We start from the raw sequence: 18,931 nt of genomic DNA on the forward strand, positions 1-18,931 counted from the left end.
TACTTGTGGATACATGTAAGAAGGCAGGCAGATACAATGCAATGTGAGAAGACATGAAGATAGTAATGGGCCTCTGGGCACAGTGAGCTGGGACACAATGAGCTGGGGATGATACCCAGGGTTTCCTGGGAATGTGTATTTGAGCTGAGTCCTGAGGATGAGGTTATCAAATAAATAGATTGGGGAAGAGCATTCCAGGCATGCACAACAGCATGTCAGTGCAGGAGAGCACCAGAACTGTGACTGTCTATCCACATGCCAGAACCTCTCCAAGACAATGACTGATTCTAGTCAGAAGCTGCTACCTCTAGTAGCTCTGAGTTAGTGATTGGCTGTGGCATGGTTAGTACAAGCAGCGGCTAAGCTCCAGTTCTGGCTCTGCCACTGGGTGATCGTGGTAAACCCGTGCACTACTCTGTACACTGTGCTTATCTTTGAAATGGGAGGGAGGCATCACATGCCCTACCTACCTGCTCCTTAAGTCAGGGCCGTGAGGTTCAAACCGGCAGATGTATGCAAAAGAACAAGCAGAGTAATGCACACATGTGAGGTGATGTGATACAGCATTAACAGCTCCCCCAAGACTCACCTCACCTTGTCATTCTTGTGACATAACACTGGGGCCCTGAGGAGATGGTACTGGAGAAGGCTGGGGAAGCTCCAATTTCAAATACAAGCTCCAAGATATCCATATCAGGCTTTATAATGTGGTGAAGACTGGCTTCAAATTAAGTTAGTACTTTTTTTTTCACCTTCACCTGAAAACCAGTTGTCATATAGATGCTTCTTTATTATTCCTATTCATAGTTAAGAAACAGCATGTCCCCAAATTTGGAGATGAAGACTAGTATAAATTACTTTCAGTCCTCAATCCTGTATTCACTAAGGAATATGAGGCAAAGCATAGGCCCTGTCAAGCATAAGGCGGTAGTGTTGTTTTAGGTCTAAAATGCTGAGGTCAAGGAAGTGTGGGCATGTGAATAATGAAAGGTCATAGTTTGGAGGATATGACTGGGCAGAAAGTGGAGGAGACTGGGCATTTATATACTGGATGACACTACCTCAAGGAATGTAAAACTCTGGCAGTAACACAGAACCTTAAGTATATGTAGAAGGAAGGTTCTGAGGTAATATAAAAGACAAAACATGAACAGCTAACAAGGGCTGGGCATGGTGAGGCATATGTGTAATCACAGCACTTGGGAGATTGAGATAGGAGGACAAGACCAGCCTAAACTATATAGCAAGACTCTATCTCTAAATGAACAAACAAACAAACACACACACACACCAAAACAGCAAAACATATGTAATTTCTCAGTTCACTTCCCAAAGACTAACCATTGTGAGATAGCCACATTTCCATAATGGTTACTATATGATGTTCTTTAGGCATGTTTGAAAGGCTGAGGCAGACCCATGAGTAACTAAAACCAGTGACATATGGCTATGGCCAGCTCATTTTTGTTCGACCCAGGTAGATAAGATTCTGTTCAATGGTCTTTTATTAAGGGATCTCCAAGTCCTGGCTTAATAGCTGGGAGGCTGTAATCAAAAGCTTTCAAAATATTCATTGCCTTCACCTGGTATTTTCATTTCTAGGAACTATTGTAAGAAAATCTGAAATGTGGCCAAAGATTAATACACAAAGATGTATACAGCACTGATACTTGTTTTTGTTATTGTTGTTGTTTTTGTGGTACCAGGGTTTGAACTCATGACCTCACACTTGCCAGGCAGGTGCTTATGCCACTGAGCTAAATCCCCAGCCCCCAGCACTGATACTTACAGTAGTAAAAATTAGAAACAATCAAAATGCTAGACATCCCACATGATGGGTTATTACAGATGCTAAAAATGCTTATGAAGAATTTTAATAATATGGAGAATTTTTAAAGATCTAGCATTAATCCAACAAAAGAAAAGCGAAAGTATCTAAGCTTCATTGTGTAAAATGTAACATATATTTATATTTATAGACTAAATAATACACGAAAATATTAACTGCAGGTACCAAAGGATGAATTAATACTTTTACATTACACTAGTCCCTATTTTCCAGAAAACACATTAACTTTACTGTAATAGTCCTAGAACTTAAAATCAGTGTATGTATGTGTGGACTGGGAGAATATACACCTTATCAACTACTTTTTCTATAAAAAGCTAGATACTGAAAATATTGAAACCTAGTTGTGTCTGGTCTATGATATTACAAATGACTTTCTCTTTCTTACCAGTTTGTTTCCCTCACCCTAATACTCCTCAAAAATATGTATTATTTTAACATCAAAAAACAAAACAAACTCAGAACATCATAAAAGATAAAAAAAGTAGCAAGGGGCAAGGATGACTTCTAAGCTACAGGGAGCAGGCTATGTTCTTGGAAGAAGCCCCTGCCAACAGTAATGGTAACTGAACACATGGTCTGCTCCAAGTGATTCGTGCATTACTGTGACCTTCTTGTGGGCTCTGCCCTCTCTGCCAAAAACTTACTTACCTCTGGCCCTCTTCCTCCTCTTCATCTTCATCTTGGTCATGAATGAGGTCTCTGAAGGATGTCACCCTATTATCACTGGAGACATAGAAACAAGTAAAATTATTTCAAGCAGAGTTGAAGAAGCTAATTCCCGTTATCAGTTGCTAAGCTAAGGAACTGGAATTAGATTTTGTTTTTGAGAAAAGGATACATGTGGAACAAAGCTGATTTCCTCTGTAGGTTTAGATGCAAAAAAATGCAGCATTCATTTTTATAAGGTCACACAGAACGAAGACTAAACTAGAAAGTGCTACTGTGAGGTAAACAGAATCTAATTTAAGCTGTCCCAGCAGTAGAATAATTAGGTCTGTATTATTTTAAAAACTTACCAGTCTTTAGTGGCTAATTACTTTTGTCGTTTAATCCTCAAATACTGATGGAATATGCCACACACTATATTAGATACTGGGGTTGTAAAATAACTGGACTCAGTTCTTAAGAGGGTAGTGGGACAGATGGTCTAGGCAATCATTTACTCAATTCTGTATGGCAGAGGAAGCCCTGGGACCTAGACGGGACCTAGAGAGTAGAGAGCCTTTTCTTCTGAGTGAGGGAATGTCAAGAATGACTTTCACAAGAATATCACATTTTAAACAGTGCCAAAGAACTAGAAGATAGGAATCAGGTGGATAAAGGGTGGTAGGGCTGGAGAAAGGGCATAGATACAGCATTTTAGGCAAACAGCAAGTACAAATGTACAGAGACAATAGTGCTATACTGAAGGGAAGACAAGAAGTATAACTGCAATAAATATGGGGGTACCAGCACTGAAGAGAAGGGCCTTGTCTACTTCTGCTATTGCCCACTCAAGAGAAGATACTAATATTTACAGGAGAACAATGCCATGTGGTAGGGAGGTACTACTAAATCAAGGTATGAGAAGAGTTTATTCCCTAACACTCTTACAATGCCACTTTCTTCTTTAGACATTCTCTCAAGAAACAAGCTTATGTTTTTTAAGGACCATAGGACATAAATTTTGTAAAGATGAAAAAAAAAATTCTGTGTATCTCAGGAGAAAAAAGCTTTCCTAAAAAAAAATGGGGAGTGGTGGTAGAATACGTTTCCTGAGGTCAGACAAGGACAAAGAGATTATGTACTAGGGAAAAATGTTCTAGCTCAGTCTTGATTTATTTCAAGGAGATAATCAGGGGACAAGAAAAGTTATGGAGTTCCATCAACTAGCAACAAGACACAGTCCCTGCTTGAATTAGATGAGGGCAACATCTTGGACATTCCTTGAGCTGGATATAATATTGTTCAAAAGGATCTAATGGAAGACATTTGTACTAGCACATGTTAGTTCTACTTACTTACCTTCCCAGGGCAAGTTTTCCAGCTAAAGTCCCTGAACAATGAGTATCTGTGGAAAAACAATCTCCCTCTTCCATATACACTTGCTTGAGCAAAGTATTTGCTCTCATTATGCACTTTTTTCCTTCCCCCAAAAACCTATCCATCTAAATTCTCACAAGCACTTATATGGGGTCTACTCCAACTTTGTCTCCTATCATGGATCTTGGGCATGCTACTTAAAATCTCTAAATCTTTATTTTCTCACATGTAAATGTAGACAATCAAATTACCAGCCTCCAGGGCTTTCTGCATACAGTTGGGGTACTAATGCAGGTAGAGCTATCTACATGCTGCAGTGAATTTAAATATTACCCATGAGCAGCAATTTTTAAAGTATGGTTCTTGGATCAGGAGCATCAGTGTTAACCGTGAACTCCTGAAAAATGCAAACCTTTAAGGTTCACTTTCAAAAACTCTGGAAGGGGTACCCCACAACCTAGTTTTAAGAAGCCCCGAGGGTCATTCTGAGACAGCCTCAAGTTTAAGAACCACTCCTCTAGAGCAACACTCTGAGAGTCAGTCACATTATGGCACTGATGTCATGGGGACACTGCCAATTTCAAAATCCTTTGTACTATGGGCTTCATAAACCTGTAAAACAGCCTCAAAAATTTACATTTTTTGGCAGTAAACTCCTATTTTTCAGGCCACTCTGGCAACCTGAAGTAGCACAGAAGTTCTTTATTAAATAATAACTGCTTTTAATCTGGTCATCTTGGTTCTGTGGCAGCACTTTCTTGCTTGATCTGTGTACAGGGGACACGGGGGAAAAGTGTTGCTCAGGGAAGTAGAATGTGGTAGCAAAAGCAGCAAAAAATTTAGAAAACCTTGGCTTTGAATACGTGGACACAGCAGCTGAGTTAGTCAAACTTTCTAAGACTCAGAAGAATCCTGACCCATGACTGGAGAGTACTCAAGCTATTTCCAAAGCTGTTGAAAGGTATAAGAGAATACAGAAGAAATATTTGGCAGAGCTAGACATTAAGTTAGCATTCCTGAAATATTAGCCTTCCCACTTCTAATTAGGGAGAAAAATTAAAAAGAGTTCAAGACAACACAGGAGAGATGTATATGGATATGGTCAAAGTGAAAGAATTAGAGTTGTGGCCAGAGTTCTGAGGAATAGAACTATGATGTGCTGCTCAACAGAGGAATGGGGATGGAGGCGAATGGGGGAGGAGAGGGGACAAGGATGGGACAGGCAGAGGGCAAGACAGCAGGTACAACTAATCAAGAGAAAGAGGTTCAGATGAAAACAGAAACAAAAATCAGCAGAGCTGGGATACCAAAGGACTTAATTTGGCTGGAATAAAGGATTAAACAAATGGGAAATAGGGAGTAAGATGAGGAAGTCAGACTTAGGATAAACTCTAGAGGCCTTCGAATGTCTCTAGAGAGAGGCAATATGTTATTTGTGGATCACAGTGAAGATGCTAAACATAGAACAGACCTGCCCTTAAATCCTTGTTTTACTGTGACCTTGGAAAAAAGCCTAGGCTTCATGTTTTCACCTGTAAAATAGGGACAGTAACAATACTGACTTCACAGTGTTGTTGTGAGAACTAAAAAGATGTAAATGTAAAGGCTTAACTCAGTGTTTGGTACATACTAAATGCTCAATAAGTGACAACTATTATTATTGAGGAGTTTAGACTTTTTCCCATAGCAATGGTTAACTTTTTTATGTCCCATACTCCTTTGCGAATCTAATCAAAGCTATGGACTCTTTTGCCAGCAAAGAAACCTGTCAACATACAAAAAAGGTGCCTACAATTTTAGGTTAATTTATAGGCCGCCTCTCATCCATTCCAAAGACTCTTCCCAAGAGTTTAAGGGCTTCACATCCAGCATTTATCTTCTAGAGTCAGTGAGGAGCTCAGTCATGAAGTGTTGTTCCAAGACAGCAGTGGCAACATGAAAGGTAGGTAAGATGATGATGGGAGGAATGGGGAGAGGTTAGCCGGCTAACTTGTCTTGTGATAGCCAGAGGAAAGGGAGATGCTGGACTCACAGAATTTTCATCTGGGGTGCAAGCACAATTTTGGCTTTTCCAAAAAAGGATTATTTTCTTTCAAGACTAGGACAATGATAGGACAAACTGTGTCCTTCTTCCTCCTTTTTTTTGACTCCACCATGCCCATTACCAAGTCTGAAATTTAACCAAAGCAGAGGGAAGGCTGCTGGGCTCAAGTATGTGTCTGTCTTTTACCTCTTTCAGACTTAAACTCCATTTCTTTAATTGCTTTGTTTATATGCTTATGTTTTAATATATGCTGTGGAACAAGGCAGGGCACAAAGAATAAAGTAATACAGACAAAAATAATTTACAAAATAACAATGGCAGGCACATTAATTCATTAAAAGGCAGACACTACTATTAATTCCATTTGACATATAAGGAAAACTACGTGACTGAAATAAGTAATCTGCCCAAGGTTTTCAAAACTCTGAAGTGGCAGGGTTAGTCTTTCAATCTATGCAGTTAGACTCCTGGGCCTCTGATCCAATAAGTCACTGCCTTGACTGGATTTTGGGACTGCTGAAAAAAGACGTAAGAATATGATGGCATTACAGGCTAACTTGCAACTTCCCACTATTGCTAATTTTTTTTTTTTTGGTCTTTTTCTTTTTGCCAACATCCCAACAGTGTCCTCAGGTGACTGTCAAAGACTTGGGTTCCAGAACATCAGCCACTTCTACCAGCAGATGCAAGAACAACCCTGATTCTAACAACCAAGGCAGTAACAATTTCATGTGCTGTCACCAATACCTCATACCCTAGCGATGGTCTGCGAAATGATCACAGGCAAATAAATGAAAGAGTGCTTGCCTGTTACCTCTTTTCACTGCAGATGAGAGGCAGGAAAGATGTGAAGAGAGCAATGAGATTTGGTGCTCCTTTCCTTTAAAGGAAGAAAATGTATCGTAAACCTTAAATACCCTGGTAGAGAGAATTTGCCACTTCATGGCAAACAGAAAGAAACATTCTTTGTTTTGAGGTTGAATTCAAGTTTTCTGGTAAAAACATATACCAGTGAGTAGAAGCCAAAGTAGAGAGGAAAGTCAAGAGTTGACACTTTCGTATGAAGAGGCTCTGCCTGTCTCCTGAAGACCACATTGTCACGTCCTGTAGATCATAACTGTCATCTGCCATGGAAGCCAGGGTGCCAGGAAAGATGGCGCAAATGGGACCCAAAGGATTAATACTGTTTCTCCTAATAAACTAAAGGATAGGCTATGTAGGCTTATTTTCTGAATGACTTAGTAGGGTATTAGGCATCATACAATGCCAAAGGAGCATTCTTGAAGTCATCCAGCTTAAACTTCCACATCTATCAACCATCATCTAGCACCCTGAAAGAAAGGCTTTTTGGATTTTACTTAAAAACTTCCAGATATAAAGCAGTTACTCCTCACTCTTCATAAATAAAAGGTTCCCAAAAATCTTAAAAAGTAGGTTCTGTGGTTTCTCCCAGAATTGAACCATAACTAAGGTAAGAGTCACATATGTCTCTATGCAGAAAAGGAGTGACGCAAAAGGGAATTACTCCTCACCACTCGGTCTAACTTTATTTCTTCATTCAAGTACCCTAGTCCACATACTCAGGCCTGAACCATCTATCAAGTCAGAAAACAGCTCTTCCTCATTGCTGGAAGTACTCAAGTAGCAATAACTGAAGTAAGCCCTTACCTGGGGGCTGTGCCTCTGGACACTGAACTGGGGGCTGCCTGTGAAATGGTCACAATGTCTTCATCCCCTCCGTCCTCATAAAAACTCGCTAGTGCGATCTGAAATAGAGAAGCAGTACCTTGGGACCTTGAAATAGTCCTTTACCTAACACATATCTCCTCTTACCACAAAGGAATAAAAACAAGACACGACTCACACAAGATAGAAAATTTAACTGAAAGATAAATGACCAACTGTTAGTCTTCATTTTACCCGAAACAAATTCTGTCCATCAAGGAGAAAAGAAGACACAGAAGATGACTGGGGTTGAAAATACTTTTTGTTCTCATTTTATGAAATAAAAGCAGTATGTATTTATTGAGCATTTATTTATGTGCCAGGTTGTTCTGAGTACTCTGCATGTGTTAATTCATTGAATCCTCACAGAACTCCATGCAATTAGTATTATTGTTTCACTTTATAGGTGACACAGAAGCTCTGCAAAATTAAGACAATTGCTCAGACAGTTACATAGTTGGTAAGAAGCAGAGCTGGACTTCATTTCTGGCAGTGTGCTCTGGCCCTCAATGTTAAGTTTTTATAGCCAGATGTCACAACTGTGGAGTTTTGTCTCTGTTGCTACTTTTCCTTTGTTTCATAATCTGTGAAATGGGGCACCCGTCCCACCAATCCTAAAGACTGGAAGAGATGATCCATTACGATTTATGCACAGTCATGTCTTAGCCCTATACATACAGAAGGAATATAGGAGTCCTTTGGTCACTTGTGACTTTATGTCTCCCTCATCAATTCAGTGGACACTTCATCACATACACTCTGTACAAGAAAGAAGAAAGAGCACTGAGGTCTACAGAAACGAAAAAGATACAGCTTCTGTCCTGTGATCAGCCACACTGAAGGCAGTAAGCTGTCATGGTACGTAATCGGTCTGAATATGTCTTAAGAGCAATAAGTAGCCTGATGGGGGTAATGAACTACCATGGCAGTTGCACTGAACTGAAGACTATATTTAAATCCTGGTCCTTAGCTGGGCGTGGTGGTACATGTCTGTAATCTCAGCACTCTGGAGGAAGAGGCAGGAGAATCATTGTGAGTTTGAGACCAGCCTGAGCAACAAAGTGAGGCCAAGGACAGCCTGAAGTGCATAGGGAAACCCTGTCTCAAAAAGATAAAAAACAAACGAACAAACAAACAAACAAAACCAAAAAAACCTAGTTCTGCCATTTGCATGAGCCTGTTTCTCTACTTACAGTGTGAGGAGAATGGGAGAGATGACGTGGTGACAATAACACTAGGTATTTTTGGAGAAGCATTTTTGTTTTATATTTCTGTCCAGCACAAGGGCTTCACATTTTATCTGCAGATATACAATGTTTTATCTAACACATTTGAGAAGCGATGTAAATGGTGGAATAAGAAGACCCAGTTCAAACTCCAGTCCCACACTACTTACTGGCTAAGTGACTTTAGGTACATTCCTTGCCCTCTGAGCCTCCAATTTTTCATCCATAAAATGGGGCTTAGGCAACCAGGGATCCTCACGGGGGCAAGATAATTCCTTGTGCCTTAATCAGTGTGATGAAAATGTCTGTGCTTTTATCTTCATGTACATATCAGGGCTAGTCTTTACCTTCTAATTAAAATGAGATAGAAGGGCTAGTCTTTATCTTCTAATTAAGATGAGTCAGAAGTGAGTTCTGATCCTCTCTCTTACTCTAGGTAGCTAGCAAGGCCTTTATCAAATTATTCCCCTTAAATCTTTACATCAAATTGGAAAATTAAGTGACATAAGACATGTAAAGTACTTAGACCTGTGCTTGGCTTGTTGACTCTACTCAATAATATTAGTTATGGTCATCATCCACCTGAAGATGTAGGCTGGCCAAGAACATTTACGCAAGTTTTTTCTAGTGAAAAACTCAATTAATTACCAATGCTTACGTGCCAGCCACTGTTCTAAGCAATGGGGACTCATTTTTTTGTGGGAAAAACCTCTTCCCAGAGAAGCTTATCTTCTTAATCGAACACTTAGGACTTGCTAGTGAACTTTCAATAAATTCCACGAGACTCCCACTATATACACCGGTCAACTAAGAAACGTTAAGAGATCCAACCTTGCGCCACCATCCCAGAACTAGTTTTTTCCAGTAATTAGGTAAGAGGGGGCCTGAGCCAACTACGGGGTCGGTTTTCTTCTCCACCGAGGTCAGGCTGCGGACAAGGCATGGGAGCGACCACCTTGGCCCGTGCCTCGCCACAGCCTGGAGGTGGTCACTGGGACGCGGTGGCCTCCAGCTGACAGTCGGCTCCGCAGCCACGCCCCCAAGCGACCCTCTCCACGCGGGCTGCGTGAGCGCCTGAAGTCTCGCCGACGCCGCGGAGTTAGGCGAGGCAGTGGGAAGAGCGGGAGCCCGACACAGCAGGCCGGCGTTGGCCTCATTTGAGCCGGAGATGTGTGGCGAGCGGCCCCTGGGCCATGAGGCCTGGCTTGGGCTCCGGTCGGGCAGGGATGACTGTGCGCTTCGGGCGCCTTGGGCTTAAAGAGTTAGGCACCTGCGCCCCGCAGCCCCCAAGCCGCCGGATGAGGCCCGCCTCGCGAACTACCTGCAGGTCCCAGCCGGCTGACTCGAGGAAGAAGCGAGCCCGGTCCTCCTCGGCGCCCGTCACCGCCACGAACTCCCTCAGCGCGTCAGGTCGTTCGGCCGCCATCTTCACTCCGTGCGCGTCCCAAACCACTCCGGCTGCAGCCGCACAACCACAGTCCAACTACCGCGTTCCGCCAACCAAGCAACCAGGCCCAGCCACTGGGCGTCCGCCCACAGACCCCGCCCCATGTGGTGCTTCACGCAAAATCCTCCGTGCGAGAAGCGCCCCCCCCCTCGCTCTGCGACCCCTGGAGGCTGCGGCGGGGATCTCAGCCTAACGGCAGGCGTGGAAGTGAGCAAAGGATTAGAAGGCAGTTTTTTCACAAATTTGTGGGATGAAACAGATCCTGAAGCAATCAGATTCACAGTTGTGCATAGTTTCATCCAAAATTCATTAACTATTCATTTGTTTATTCACTTACTTGAAACGTTGCATAAGAGCTTTTCAGGGCCCAGGGCTCTTCCAGGACTGTGGACATGGTAGGGATCAAGATAAAGTCCCTGTCTTCTGTTGATTACATTCTAGGGGAAAAAACCCAAGGTCCTGCTGAACCTATCATTCCTCTGCTCACAGCCCTGCTATGGGTTCCTGTTTCTACTTGCACAAAACAGTGTTATAGCCCATGAGACCCATGTAAAATTGGCCAGCTCCTTCATCCATCTCCAAGGGTTCCTACTAGTTTTCTCTATTCCAGGTACACTGTCTGTCTTCCTGGTTCTGAAATGCGTGGGATATGTACTGACTTCAGGGCCTTTGCATTTGCTACAAGATGATATCTATCTATCTATCTATCTATCTATCTATCTATCTATACCAATTCCCTGGATGAATATAGTTGTTATGTATTATAAGCATGAGTAATAAAAAAGAAAATAGAAAATCCAAATACCTATAAAAATGTAAAAATCCTTTATTGTCAAATGAGTTAAGTTCTAGTTTCAGGTTATTTTGAGTAGGTTTTTAACTGCACTGGATCCTGACAGGATCTGGTAAGTGAGTCTCTCATGTCTACTGTCCTCACTCCCACTTCCTGCCTCTTCACTGGTGTGTCAACTTGAAATATCTTCTGACTCCATAGGAAGTCCAGGACTGTGCTCACACTTGGCTGTCCAAAGGGTCTCCCCATATGTGAGCTGACAATGATTTACCCCAGCTTAAAGGCCCTTGGGTTATTAGGTCCCCAAGACCCAGCTGCTGAGCTGCTATTGTTATCACTGGACTGGATTATCACCCACTCTTCACTTTTGCATTACTGGGGAAAGCCCTTTCTATTGGCTGCTCTAGAGGTCCGAGGCATTTTTGCTCATACTATAAGTCAGCTAATATTTTCTGAGCACTCACTGTGACTCAGATACTTTTAAAAGAACTTTAATTATACTAACCCATTCATTCTCATGACAGTCTTATGAAATGAGTCCTATTATTGTCATTTCCATTCAGACTCCTAAAAGGGTTTACACCCAGTTGTCTGGCTGCTCTCTAGTCTGTGTTTGTAACCATTGCACCACACTGCCTCTTCTTGGTGTTTAGCGCTATGTTGGTTAATTCTCATGTATAGTTTCTGGAGGCAGCTATAGATGGTCTGCCTGGAGGTATTTAGGGCAGTGATTTTATTGAAAGGGATGTGACAATTATGTAAAACATATCTAAGTGTCCTTAATAAAACTGGATGAGGAGATGTTTTGAAGGCCGAGCTCCAGCCCCAAACTCTCATCCGAGTTCTAGCACCCCTGCCACTTCCAGCTTTAGCTCTACTTTGTGTATCTACTACCATCAGCTCCTGACTCACCTACTCACACACACTTAACTCCTAACACTGCACACCCTCTCCTTCTGTGTTTCATTCCAGAACCCACGCCAACCCCCCTCACACTCATTCCCACTTTCCTTCCCATGTTGCCCTCACCTCCAGCCCCACACATTAGCCCCACTCTCCACCACATCCAGCCCTATGCCAGCCTGCCTCGGCTGTCTCCTCATTCATGATGACTTCATTGTGGCAAGGCTGTGTGTCCCTTAGGGCAGGTCTGCTCTGATCCTCCCTGCCAGTCTCCTAAAACACGGAACCCTCAATAGCTTAGTAGCCTAGTGAAAGCTCACAGGTAGAGCAAAATATTGATTTAAACTGACATTATAACATTCCAGTGGCTCCTGCCTGGAAGCTATAGAACTCTCATCCTTTTGTACTACCTCTGACTCAGCAAAGTTGGGACTGTTCCTCTCTTTTTATGGCTTCCTATATCAACTGTCTTAGTTTATTTTCTCTTATTGTTGAGACAAGGTACTTGACACCTAAAGTTAAATGGGGAAAGTTTTATTTATCTCACAGTGAGTAGAAGTGTCAGCTCATAATTAACTGGCTCTAAAGCAGGTTGGCTCATGGCAGAAGGGCAACAGTTCATGGTGGCAGAAGACAGCAAGAGCAAAAAAGAAGTGCAGACAAGACTCTGCCTATTCCTTATGTTGTATGCAGCCTGCCCAGCCCTTAATCCTAGCCAGAACTATGCCAAACCAATTAGTGGACTGATTTACTAATCACACACACTAATCCCAGCATTACACGCTCTAGACTTTGCCATCTCTGAAAAAGCACAAGGCTCTGGGGTTCTAGACACAAATCTAACACCAACTGATGACAATAATAGCACAGTACTGCAAGCTTGTGGATAGAAAGTGCTTAGCTGCATTAGGCAGCAGTGGTACCCAGTTTGAATCACAATGATAACTTATAATAAGTCTTACAAGTCTGTTCTTATGAAGCATAGGTTGGGATGTGAGGAATGGGGATTGCCCAGTGTTTGGTGGGTAGACCACATGAGCTCTCTAGCATCGGAAAGCAACTTGGCAAATGTGGCAGAACTGACAAAGCAAAAAACCCATACAACCTGCCGGTTCTGCTTTTGGGTATACGCACTCAGGAAACTCTTGTATTCCTATAGCAGGAGACTCAGTGAAAGTCTCTTTGCTAGTGATGAACTGCAACAACTTGGATTTCTACCCATTGAAGGAATTTACAAATGTACTACTCCAATGGAACACTATACATCTGTGAAAACAAATGGATTAGAGCTATAGCAATCAACCTGGATAGGTATCAAATGTTGAACCAGAAAGCAGTGCTGGGTATGTAGAAAATGCCAGTCTACAGAGATATTCATATAGAATTTAGAAACGGGAAAGGTCATGCTTGAGTAAGACTAGCGTCGCTCAGTGCCACAATCATAAGACATATGCCTGCAGTCTTGGCCACAACTGATACCTCCTCTCACTCCTTCCCCCAGAGTTGCCCTCCCTGAATCATCAGGGTATAGAAAGCCCCTGTGAAGTAGTTCCCTTGTTATTTACAGTTCTAGGTCTGATCTACAGGAGGGCACCTGGCTCATCACTCACAAGCAGCTGCTGTGGAGGGCAGGCCCTGGGCACCCTGGAACAGGGGTCTTGGGAGAGGATGAGGAGAGTGAAGAACCATAGGAGAGAAAGGAAAGCAATGATGAGCTGCAGGAAGAGTAAACAGGAAAAAAAGAGGAGATGTTGGGATTCAGGGAGGCCTGCATTACAGCCATTAGCCTCTCCTGTGTTCAAATCCCAAGGTCCATGCAGGACCCATGAGAATACAGCCTTCCTGTGGTTCAGCCCTTCTCCATCTTTGGTGGGCCATCTTGCAGTGACATAAGTCCCAATGTAGCCAACGGGGGACTTGCCTCTCTTTCCCTCCTCATCCTTCTAGCCTGTGGACAGCAGGCTTTCTCAGGTACTCACTATAGCTTCTGAATTACTATACCTTTGCTTTATTTTCTGGTACTTGTCCACCTTTCTCTAGGATTTTCCAAGTGAACATGAGGAGTCAGGGCTTTCAGGTGGTTATCATGTTGAGATGAGGGGCCCAGGCACTGGGGGCTGCATACCGCCTGCCATGTGAGATAGTGACTGTACTTTTAGTACTGTTAGGGACTAAAAACTGGTGGTCAGCTTAACACCAGCTGAGTTAAACCAGGATGTTGCTGAGCATAAATAAATGTTCCACCTGAGGAAAGTTGCCAGCATAAATAGAGACATGAGGAGAGGCTTGGCGTTCTGGGTTTCTTTAAGTGTTGCTGTGTGAGCCATTGGTTCTCCAGGAGAAATTCCTCACGCTGGCTTTCTGGCATGTACTTGACTGTTCTTATCGTTGGAGGAGCTCCAACACGGGGCCTCCGTGTCACTGAAGGTGACTGAGGTGCTTTTCCGAACAGCCCTGGTTTCTATTATGAGCATGACTTCTTGGCTCCAGTGTAGAACCCTCAACCTACCCGCACAGCTCCTTCACCCCCATTCTAGACTTTCCAGCTTCCACTGCTGATGTTTGGGCTTTCCCAGCACGGATCCATAAAACAGACTGGTGTGAGTCCTCTTTGTGGGCTCTAGGCCTCCAGTTGGACTTGTGCGAGGCACTGTTATGGGCTCTAGGTTTTCATCTGGACTCATATGGGACATTGCTGTGGGCCCTTGGCTGAATATTCTGTCTTTAGTGTTGTGTACATATTTCTGGAACTTTTTTTGTTTAACTCTGGGTGACCACCATAGAATAATATAAATTCTGTGTCCTGATTCTAACTGTTCTTACTACTGACTACAAGAAGTCATAACAATTTAATCACATCAGCAGTATTTAGTGTGCTTTCCATGTGCCAGGTATAGTGAATGCTTCACATGCACCCCTGCATTTGAGCCTCATAACTACTTCAATATGGAAGACACTAATGTTATTTCCGGTTTACAGATTTAGAACAGTAAGGGAAACAAGCTCACCCAAAAGATTAGTGAGACAACTGGAAATTTGCATCTGTGCTGCCAGATTCCCAAGACTATGAACCTCACCTCTATTTGTATACTCTTGTTGATGTTCACAGGGGACTTTTCTGCTTGATGTTTGATAATAGTGTGTGATTTAAACATGCACCTGCCACCGCGCCTTTGTACTTGCTGTTCCTTGTGCATATTAAGTTCTTCCTGTGGTCTTCAGGGCTCTCTCCCTCACTTGCTTCATGTCTCAGCCTAAATGTCACTTAATGAGTCTTTTTCTGAACATTTTCAATAAAACAGCATCACTTTCCTTTTGCTCCCGCACCCTCTATCCTTCTCAACCTTACTTGATAATTATGTGACACATTACATCTATGTTTACTTGTTCATTGTCTGTCCCCAGTAGAAGGTAAGTTTTGAGTGCAGATTTTTTCTATCTTATTCTCAGCACACTGATTAGTACTTGGCATAGAGTTTGCCCTTAAGCAGTTTACAGGACTGAGTGAAAAGGGCTATAATGGGAGAAAGTTAGGTTACTCAGATTCCAGTGGGATAGACTAACAACCATCAAGAAAATAAACACAGGCAATGTACCTACACACTTTTTAGGCATCATTAAGTACTAGGAAGAAAACTCAAGTGGAATGGGGAAATGAGAGTGAAGGAGGTGCCATCACAGATGGAATGGTCACAGAAAGCCTCACAAAGGAAAGTTAAGCACAAACTCAAGTGAATGAGGGAGTTTGGAGTGGTCAAGACACAGAGGGTGCTGGAGTGGAGCCACCCTAATAGGTGATGGGAGATGAGGTCAGAGGGGTGACAGGGGTTGAAGTCAGGCGGTTGTTCACCTGCAGTTATTCTGGAGGCCCCATTTGGTATTTCCCTGCTGGGTTAGCCTCTGGAGGATGCTGTAAAAAATTGCTATAATGTGAGTAGTCTATAACATCAGAACTTTATTTTCTCACTGTCTTTGAGGCCAGAAATATGAACTCAAGTTGTAAGCAGGGTCTGCTGTCTCCAGAGTGTCTTGGGAGAAGGCTTCCTTCCTTTCTTTTATGATCTGATGCTGCTGGCATCCTTTAATTTGTGGCTACATCACCCCAGTCTCTGCTTTTATAGTTCTGTTGTTCTCTGCTCTCCTGGATGCTCCGTCTCTCTTTTTTTCTCTCTGTATCTCTCTGTCTTTTTTGGTCTCTCTCTCTCTCTCTCTCTCTCTCTCTCTCTCTCTCTCTGTTGGTGTTTTGGTTGCTTTTCTTTCCTTGCTGAGACAAAATACTTGATTGCCAAAATGTATGAAGGAAAAGTTTATTTAGCTCACAGCTTTTGGAAGTTTCAGTACATACTCAGCTGGCTCCACAGCAGGGTGGCATGGCTAAGGGGCTGCTGTTCATGGTGGCCATAACCAACAAGAGTGAAAAGAGCAAAAAAAAAGGCAAAGCATGCCTCCTTCCTTCCCTGATATTGTATGCTAGCTCCCCACTCCTGGGTGGCTGTAGCACTCACACTGTCAGTCCCAGTGATAGACAACAAACCAATCACCAACACTAGAGTCAGATGCCTCCATGACTGCATGAAGCTTGAGGGGGCCATCCAAACATAAATAATAGTCAGTCAGTCCGTCTCTCTTTTTCTCTGCTCTTTGTTTACTAAAATAAATCAAGGAGTACTGCATCTCCATACTTACGTTGAATTCAGGACCCAACTGGGTAATCCAGGAATTTAATCCAGCTGCAAAATTGCCTCCCTTAATCACGGACATGTAAATCACAGGTTCTAGAGATTAGAATATGGACATGTCCAGGAGGGGGCAGTATGTAATAAGCCTATATACCTATCCTCCTTAATGTCTGATAATACAATGACTTATTCAATTTCGAGACTCAGTTAATATCCTCTCCAGCTTACTTAGTTCAAGCTGTTTTACTGATGTTATAAAGAAGAACATCACACTCAGCATTTGTCATCCATTTCCCCCTGGAGTACGTACTAATGAATGTTTACATGGAAAGAGAAAAGGAAATTCTCAGATATGTAATACCTACACTGTACACAGTACTGATTAATTCTTCAGTAACTGTGAAACTGAATCTGTGCAAAGAAGTCCACATTATTATCCCTGCCATTTTGTGAGGTGAGGCTACTGATGGATCACTGAGGTCACAGTTCCAGGCCAGGAGTCTCTAATTCCAGGGCTCCCACACTTTCACTTCTGTTTGAGATTCTATTTTTTTATTTTAAAGATAGTAAAAATCCAACAAAACAAAGGCAATCAAAACAGAGCAGCAAAATTGGTATAGAACTTCAAAGCAGGATACTAGGAAAACAAAAATAGCTACCATAGTATATTTTGTTATCTTCACAATAGTTGTCCATTTCATCAGGTATAGCAAAATCAAACCAAAACCAGTGAAACCAATCAAAATAGAATATTGAATAAAGCAAAACAATTAAAACAAAGCAAAATAGAGAAATATTGGATTTCAAAGACAAGACAGAAGGAAATCCCCCATATTTGCTATATTGCATACTGTCATCCTTCTAATAGATGCTCAGACCGCTGGCCCCAGTTCTGCAAAATCAACCACACAATACAAGTATTTAGTTGCTTTATGTGCCTTGGTTGCTATGAACTCAGTCTGTCCTCCGAACCTAATGGGTTGTTTATGATGAGGGGTGGGGGAGAAGGTTGATTCTCAGCCAGTGCACTGGTAGGCTCACAGGAGGTACTGACTTTTCTCTTCCTGGGACCCATGCAGCTTGCACAGCTTACCAGGAAGGCTGGATAGTTGGCTTCTTGTTGGATGCTCCAATCCCATCATGGCTGATTCTCGGGAGGTACTGACTTCTCAGAAGCTGTACAGCTTCCATTTGGGTTTCTATAATACTTTAAGCAAGATAAGACTTGTTAGGGGCATCCTGTGTGATAAAGAATGTTCGACAGCATCTTTGGTGCCTACATACTAGATGGCAGTAACAGCATGCAAATTGTAGTAACAGAAATATCTCCAGACATTGCTGAAATCCAGTGGGAGGGGTGGTGGTGGTAGTGATAGAGACAAATCAAGAAGGTGAGACTTCATTCTCAGTGGGAGAAATGGTGGGAATTAAGCCCAGGTATTCAACCTACAGATAAGGGCCTGTCTTCATATTACAGTTGTGGAGATCCCTGGTTATCTATTGATTTCTACTCCAGGATTTTCTAGTGAAAGATTTCAGCTGCACATATTGATGCCACATTAAAAACTGTGTTTCTTAAGCTTCCACATAAGAGAGGTGGATAAATTCCTAACTGTGCCTTGTTTGCTTTTGTTTTGTTTGTTTAAGATATAATCTGCTATATATTCTAGGCTGGACTTGAGCTCACTATGTAGACCAGATTGGTCTTGAATTTGCAGTGATCCTCCTGCTTCAGTCTCTGATATGTTGGGATTATTGGGATGTATCACTATATTCAGCACCTGTCTGTTTTTTTTTATGTCCTTTTGAGACAGGGTCTCACTATGTGATTTAGGCTCACCTTAGGTTCACTTTGTATCCCAGGCTGGTCTTGAATTTGCAATGTTTCTCCTGCTTCAGCCTCTTGAGTGCTGGGATTACAGGAGTGTACTGCCACCCTTCCTGGCTCTGTCTGTTTTTATTTATTTATTTTTTTGGGACATGGTCTTGTTTGGTAGTACTATGCAGTACAGTATAGTGTAGTGTAGACCTCACTAGCTGAGGCTGGCCTTGAACTTCAAGTGATCTCCCTGACTCAGCCTTTGGAGTGCTGGGATTACAGGCATAAACCACCACACCTGGCTACTGTCTGTGCTTTTAAAGGTGGAGCATCTCTCCTTGCCCTGCTTCTTTCTCATTCTGGCTCCTGGTTGTTGGATATTTCAAAAGAAATCAACTTTTTTCTTGTTTAAATCGCTTTT

The 18,931-nt window shown here is 42.5% G+C and overlaps 1 protein-coding gene across 1 annotated transcript in view; it reads right to left on the reverse strand.

The window, feature by feature from the left end:
- Nsfl1c (NSFL1 cofactor) overlaps window positions 1–10,387 on the reverse strand; it is a 29,416-nt gene extending 19,029 nt beyond the window's left edge. The window contains exons 1-3 of the mRNA XM_003476353.5: window positions 10,191–10,387; window positions 7,587–7,684; window positions 2,501–2,575 (exon numbers count right to left, since the gene is read on the reverse strand). Of these exons, the coding sequence (XP_003476401.1) occupies window positions 2,501–2,575; window positions 7,587–7,684; window positions 10,191–10,295 (278 nt within the window). The 5' untranslated portion in view covers window positions 10,296–10,387. The remainder of the gene's footprint in view (window positions 1–2,500; window positions 2,576–7,586; window positions 7,685–10,190) is intronic.
- Window positions 10,388–18,931: the final 8,544 nt, after the last annotated feature.

The sequence above is a fragment of the Cavia porcellus genome, unplaced genomic scaffold, assembly GCF_034190915.1.
Source record: "Cavia porcellus strain 051 isolate PalLab524CR breed Dunkin Hartley unplaced genomic scaffold, mCavPor4.1 scaffold_5, whole genome shotgun sequence".
Lineage (NCBI taxonomy): Eukaryota > Metazoa > Chordata > Mammalia > Rodentia > Caviidae > Cavia > Cavia porcellus.